General features: G+C 39.9%; 1 protein-coding gene across 2 annotated transcripts; it reads right to left on the bottom strand.

Annotated features, from left to right (window-relative positions):
• Window positions 1–223: 223 nt before the first annotated feature.
• Window positions 224–7,023, bottom strand: Taar2 (trace amine associated receptor 2). Of its 2 annotated transcripts, none has more exons than XM_004651193.2 (2): window positions 6,968–7,023; window positions 224–1,223 (listed from the first exon to the last, which is right to left on the bottom strand). In XM_004651193.2, exon 2 carries the CDS (start codon window positions 1,142–1,144, stop codon window positions 224–226), a length of 921 nt encoding a protein of 306 aa, XP_004651250.2. In that variant the 5' UTR covers window positions 1,145–1,223; window positions 6,968–7,023. The 2 variants fall into 2 exon arrangements, with proteins under 2 accessions (XP_004651250.2, XP_012807054.2); XM_012951600.2 differs by lacking the exon at window positions 6,968–7,023 and adding an exon at window positions 6,186–6,209 and having other exon boundaries at window positions 224–1,219.
• Window positions 7,024–7,329: the final 306 nt, after the last annotated feature.

Here is a 7,329-nt window from a genome sequence, read left to right as displayed (position 1 = left end):
CTCGTGTGTTTGGAATTTTGTACTCTTTCTTTCTAGACATTTTTAAATACAGAATGTTGAACCTGGAGTTATTCTACTGTGCTAAGGAACAGGAAGTAATCCTTCCACTTGGACTATTTGGTACCATTTACTTACATCATTCTACTAGCATCTAAAGTAACACATTTCACTGTAATGACTTTATTCCAATCCTTTTCCTTCAATTCACTCATACAGAATAAGTCTATTCGGTTTCTTTTTGAGTAAACAAATTAGTATTATAGAAATGTGAGCTGAAAATTTTTCCTGCCAAAATGTACTTAAGTGCTCTACGAAACCAGGGATAGAAGAAACCATAAATCCAGGGATTACATGTAGAATTAAAATAGCCAAACCACGTTAAGGCATCAAACAGAATTACAGGTGTGGAGAAGTTCATAAAGGGATCTAATAGAATTGTGAAGAAACAGGGAAACCAGCATACCAAGAAAACACCCATCACTATGCCTAATGTTTTGGCTGCTTTTTTGTCTTTTCTCATTTGACTGTTTTGATTTTCTGGCAAGTTATTGATTGTATGAGCATGTTTTCTGGACACTGCAAAAATTTTTCCATAAATCCCCACCATCATAGAGCTAGGGGTAAAGAAACCTGCCATAAACAAAGTGGTTCCCCACAGTTTGTTGAACATGACCGGACAGGAACTGGAACATGCAACTAAGATGTCATAGCCTTCAATTCCATCAGCATAAGCCTCAGAAAAAACCACCCCAAAGGCAAACGCTCCAGGGACTGACCAGCAGACCAGCAGCAACCGTTTAATAACTGGAACCGTCATGGTGGTGGCATAATGTAAAGGGTAACAGATAGCGTAAAATCTATCAATGGCCACTGAGCAAAGGTGGAAGATGGACGTTATGCTAAGCATCAGGTCGAAACTATAGTGGATCTTGCAAAACGTGAGTCCAAAGTACCAGCAGTTCTCCACGGATCTGATCATGCTGTACGGCATGATGATGAGTCCTAGGAGGAAATCTGTGACTGCCATGGAGAGGATGAGGAAGTTGGTTGGTGTGTGGAGCTGCCTGAAGTAGGAAATGGAAATGATCATGGCCAGATTGCCAAAGACGGTGAGGAATATGGCCGCGGCCATGAAGGAGTACATGGCAGCGCGAACGCCCAGTGACCTGTCCGTTTCCAGGCAAGATCCATTTCCGTATCCAGAACAGTCAATGATCTCCTTTGTAAAAGCAAGAATACATGGAATTACATTAGAAAGATAGACAAAATTATATATGCTTTCATAGATGAACTCAAGAAACACTCAAGGGACATAAATATGCTGAGGTACAACCTATGTTTTTTCCCCATTTATCTTAACCTTCATTTGTGAGGTATAGAATGCTAGCCCAATAAATTTAAATTAGCATTACTTACATTTTCCTTCAGAAATTAGACCATCCACTTATACTCCACTTTATTAGTATCCCTAATATGAAAAAGTAAAAGAAGGAAGAGGAGGATAAGTGGAGGAAAGAGAAGGGAAGGAGGGAGGAAGGGAAAGAAGGAAGAGAAAGAAAAATAAAAACAGGAGGAGGTCAGAAGCAAAACAATTTGCTACTGAAGTAAGTATAATTGAACTTCGCTGGCTGAATAGGGAGAATGAACGTCGATTAGGCTATCCACGCACTTACCTCAAGTGATTCTGCAGTACACACTGAGACCTGTTTTGGTTAGGCTCAAATGCCTTGTCCGTTTAGAAGGTTATTGGGTGAAAACAATTTCTGTTATTAATAATAGTATTACATTGCTTTGTCTCTATACTTTTATGCTTCTTTTTTCTCATTAAGGCTATTTTAAGGAAGAAGAATCACATCTGCTCCCAATGATCTAGTAATCATCCCCTTCAGCAAATCCCAGAAGTTTTGTCAAGCATCTTACAGAATAGCTACATCAGAGGTCAGTGGAAACCAAAACTGAACTTACTTCTTTGTCAAAAGGAAGTGTGACATTGTCCCCAGTGTGTCACCTCAAAGCCCTGTGTGATACACATTGCACCATAGAGACAGCCTCAAAAATTCCTGTCATTGTCGTTCTCCAAGCCAGTAAGGGTAATCAATACATAAACAAAGGATACCGGCCACTTTGTTCTTGAACTTGAATAGCGAGTTTTGGAATTAAAGCAGTTATCTACAGAGAGTGCAGAATGAAAGCTTTCTCCAGCTGATACCAAGGAATGGATCTAAAGCAATTTTTCATGCTTTCCCTCCCTACCCTGCAGCCCCAGGGTCTCCTGCAGAGAAGTTCTGGCCTGTCTGTGTGATGGAGGCCATTGAGCACTGGAGTAACCAATGGACGAAGGAGCCTGGCGTTCAGAAGCCGTGAAACAGAGCACAGTCAAATTACAGCTAAGATCTCAGTCAATTGAAGCCCTAAAGACTATTCACAGAAAGAATAAAATAGATGTGTTCCTGGAAGACAGGGATTTTGTTTGTTTCTTTGTTTCGATATAGGGTCTCACACTAGTCCAGGCTGACCTGGAATTCACTATGTAGTCTCAGGGTGGCCTCAAACTCATGGTGATCCTCCTACCTCTGCCTCCCGAGTGCTGGGATTAAAGGCGTGCACCACCACGCCCAGCTTGGAAGACAGGGTTTTTTTTGTTGTTGTTGTTATTGTTTGTTTTAAGTTTGGTATTTAATTTATTGACCCAGTGTCTCGGGTAGTGAAGACTGACCTCAAACTCTTGATCCTCCTGCCTCTACCTCCCAAATGCTGAGATTACAGGCATGTACCACCTGGCCCAACCTGCAAGAAAGTTTCATCAAATCATTTGAATACAAAAATTTCTAAAGTATTGTCTAATTACATTTATTTACCAACAAAACAGGGATTTATTTCATTCATTTAAAAATATGGGAAGAGATTGGGATGGAGCTCAGTAGTAGCATGGAGTTCTATGTGCTCCAGGGACAAGGCTAAGGCTCTGGTGTTAATTCCCAACTGAAAAGGAGAGAGAAGATGGGGCTGGAGAGGTTGCTCAGAAGTGAAGGCACTTATCTGATGAAAAGAGAGAAGGGAAAGAGGGAGAGAGAGAGAGAAAGAGAGAGATGCATAGGAAACCCAAAGTAAATTTTGTTAGCATATATCAAAAAGACTCCAAGTCCTACCACAGAGATATGTGCATTATCCATATGCATTACTGCTCTATTCTCAATAGCAAGGAAATGGAGCCAGCATATATGTCCATCAACAATAGGCCAAGGTAAGAGGATTGCCATGAGACTACAGAGTGAATTCCAGATCAGCCCAGGCTAGAACAAGACCCTACCTTGAAAATAAAAAGATTAAAAAAATTACACAATGTAAGTTTATTCAGCCATAAAGATCAATTAAGTTACAATATTAGCAGAGAAATTGATGGAACTAGCAATTATTATGTTAAGCAAAATAAGTCAGACTCAGAGATTAATAGTGCATGTTTTCTCTCATATATGGACCCTAGACTTTAATATATATATACATACACATATACACATACATACATACATGCATACATACATACTGGAAAGTGGGCATGAATTGAAAGGGGAAAGAAATCTTAAAGAGAGGGAAGGCAAGGGGGAAGAAGGCAAGAGAACATATGTCACATAAAAGAAGGGAAGAAAGTGGTTCACCAGGAGGGAGGAACAAGAGGACAGGGAAGAGGAGTGATAGAAAAACAGTAACAAGAACAAAGTACATATGAAAATGCCATAATGAAGCTCATTACTGTGTGTGCTTTTCTTGTATTCTCCATCTTCATTCAATGCTCAGAATTTCTTTTTGTTTTTTGTTTTTTTGAGGTAGTATCTTGTTCTATTCCACTTTGACCTAGAATTCACTATGTAGTCACAGCTTGGCCTTGAACTCACAGCAATCCACCTACCTCTGCCTCCCAAGTGCTGGGAATAAAGCTGTGTGACACCACACCTGGCTCATGTTTTTAAAAAGTTAATTTTAAAGAAAGTAGATGGAAGTACTAAATCAATTCATTTTCATAAAAATGACATGCATATAATATTCCTGTACTAAGAGAAACTTCCACAACAATAGGACATTTTAAGATGTAACTTCAAACTTCTTTGTGGCCCTGGTTCAGTGAATTTGGTATTAATCCTCATCCTAACATTTCAACTTGGTAGAAGTCATATTGATCTAAATCTCAAGTCATAGGGTACCAAGTGTGCCTCATTTGTGTTAGCATTCAGAAACTTCAGCTAAGCAACACTAAGTGCTTGAATGAAATTCTTTTTTTAAATTTTTTTGTTTGTTTATTTTTATTTATTTATTTTAGAGTGACAGATAGAAGGAGGGAGAGAGAGAGAATGGGTGCACCAGGACTTCCAGCCACTGCAAATGAACTCCAGATGTGTGCACCCCCTTGTGCATCTGGCTAACGTGGGATCTGGGGAACCGGGGTCCTTAGGCTTCACAGGCAAGCGCTTAACCACTAAGCCATCTCTCCAGCCCTAAAATGAAATTCTTGAATTCTTAGAACATGATGTCAAAATGATCATAAGTATTTCCTATACACCTATCACAGACCAGGAAAGTGCACTGTATTAGATAACTATGTGATGGGGTCTTCAGCCTTCTCCATGGTATATTTTGTATAATTCTTGGATGTGTAATCATGTTTCTTAAAACTATTACTTATAAGCAGGTGTAGGAAAATTAAAATAGAATTAAATGTAATAAGGGACCACTTCTCCATTTCTCTTCTATTTCTACAAGAAGCTCAGATAAAAACTATCATCTCCTTTTCTTTTTATCTTGTCTTTGTGGTTCTGGGGTTCTAACCCAAGATCATCTATATGCTAGGTAAGCTCTTTGTCACTGAGCTAGACCCCAGCCCTACCCTGCATTTAAATTTCACTAATATTTAATTTTTAAATATTTTTGTGCTGTTGTAATAACCTTTTAAGACTTTTAAATTGGCTTTGCTGTGTCATTCTTTTTATTTTCCCTGAGTTAACTTGCCTTTACACAAGCTAATTTGTTTCAATTGAAACTCTATTGTTAATGAATTTTACTACATATGTTAACACAATATCTGACATATAATGAACATTATTGAAAACTGACTTCTTTCCTTGCTTTCTTCCTTCCATCCCTGCCTTACTTCTTCATTACTTGAAATAAGCAGCATACTTTTTTTTTACAAGTGCCTCTAACCAAAAAATATTTTCCTAAAAAAGTAAAAGGATGGTATTATATGTAAAAAGCTGAAGTAAACTGGGTGTGGGTGGTACAGTCCTTATAATCCTAGCATAATCCTTAGGAGTCTGAGACAGAAGGAGCATGTGACCAAGGCTAGTCTAGGCTATATGCCTCAAACAGAAAGAAAGAAAGAAAGAGAGAGAGAGAGAGAGAGAGAGAGAGAGAGAGAGAGAGAGAGAGAGAAAGGAGAGAGAGAGAAAGAAAGAAAGAAAGAAAGAAAGAAAGAAAGAAAGAAAGAAAGAAAGAAAGAAAGAAGAGAAAAGAGGGGCTGGAGAGACGGCTTAACAGCCAAGGGGTTTGCCTGTGAAGCCTAAGGACCCAGGTTTGACTCCCAGAACCCACATAAGGCGGGTGCACATGGTGGAGTATGTGTCAAGAGTTTGTTTGCAAAACCTGGAGGCCCTGGTGTGAGCATTCTCTCTTTCAATAAATAAGTAAAAATAAAATAAAATAATACTTTAAAAGAAAAGAAAACCTTATATAGATACATAGACAGATAGCCTAGGTAACTCCTTAGCACTCTGTTTTACTTATATGAATGCCTGTAATAAAAAAAATTACTCGGCCGGGCACAGTGCTGCACGTCTTTAATCACAGCGCTTGGGAGGCAGAGGTAGGAGGATTGCTGTGAGTTCATCCTGGGCTCGAGTAAGACCATACGCCCCCCCCCTTCAAAGAAAGAAAAGAAAGAAATTATTTGGTTCCTTATGCAGATTCTAAGTCTTCTTCCCCGGAATGTTTACACTGTGAGAAGGCACTGCCTGCCCTGTGCGCTCTTTACAAGGATCTGCCTTCTGCCAAAAATTCATACCACCTCCTGCACGCTCATTCTGTCTGCACAAGACCACAAGGAAAACAGAAAAATTACTGCTACTGCACTGCTAGGGTAACATTTTACTTCTTGAAAGGAAAATTCTACTATATATCCTTCCTTCATAACATACCTGCTGTGCTGGGAAAGATGTCATTGTTAACCTCTCGTGGAAGAAATGCCATCTCTTCTCTACTGTGAATGCTTATATAGAACTGAAAGACCTGAACTAGGTTAACTGTGTGGTTTCATAATTTGACAATTAATCCCAAGGGAATTGGATGGGGCGGGGGGAGGGGCATAGTTTAGCAGTCTGCAGTTTAGCAGGATGAATGGTCCTAACCTGCTCCTGCATCCCTGGAGAGGTCGCTGCTTACTTAAGTTTCTGCCACCGATAACTTTGTGCAGGTTCTACTTCTGCTTCCATCACAGCAAGGTTGTGGAATGCGTCAGAACCACTGAGGCACAGGCGGGGAACATAATCCCAGCCACACGAGGTTGCGATCTGGGGCTCCAGGAAGGAAACGGGCATGTGTGTGTCCTCTGTCACTGGACGATGAACTGAGACAGTCACAGTTCATGCTTTGTATCACATGCCCCCTGAGGAGGCTTTCCTCTCCATTGTCTGTTTCTCCTGTCTTGAACTGAGGATGGAGCTCAGGGGTAGAGCACTTAACATGTGGAAGGTCTTGGGTTTGATCCCTATTGCGGAAAAGTAGAATTATTGTTTTCCTTTCTTTCCTTTACAAAAGTCTGACCGTGAAATAATCCATCTTGTCAATGGTTTGAGGTCTGGAGGAGTTAGAAATAGTCATTATCTCTTTAAGTAACTCCCACAACTATGCTTAAATCTTCTCAGATCTGTTCACAAGTGTCTCTATTTTTTAATTTTTTTGTTATTTAAGTGTCTCTATTTTTGTTTGGCTTCTTTTGAAATGAAAAAATTCATTTTTTTATTACTGGGATAGCTTTGAGAGGTAAGACCCTTCAGATGCAGGAGAAACATAACAATGGTCATATAAACCACGGTCAGAGCCGGGCGGGGTGGCATATACCTTTAATCCCAGCACTTGGGAGGCAGTAGTAGGAGGATCACTGAGTTTAAGGCCACCCTGAGACTAGTGAATTCCAGATCAGCATGGGCTAGAATGAGATCCCACCCCAAAAAACAAACAAACAACCCCCCCCAAAAAAAACAGGGTCCTGCTTGAATTTAAATTACAGCTATTTTTCGTGACCTTAGCTCTTTAGGAAATTGCTATGGGAGTATGCAGCGT

The sequence above is a fragment of the Jaculus jaculus genome, chromosome 9 (assembly GCF_020740685.1).
Source record: "Jaculus jaculus isolate mJacJac1 chromosome 9, mJacJac1.mat.Y.cur, whole genome shotgun sequence".
NCBI classification, from domain to species: Eukaryota; Metazoa; Chordata; class Mammalia; order Rodentia; family Dipodidae; genus Jaculus; species Jaculus jaculus.
This window is presented reverse-complemented; position numbering and strand designations above follow the sequence as displayed.

What these genes read in the sequence shown, in the direction of transcription:
- Taar2 (XM_012951600.2), bottom strand. Translation starts at nt 6,209, where the DNA reads ATGACATCTTTCCCAGCACAGCAG. An exon ending in CATCTTTCCCAGCACAGCAG is followed by an intron (nt 1,220 to 6,185) that starts GTATGTTATGAA and finishes GCTTTTACAAAG; the next exon opens with GAGATCATTGACTGTTCTGG.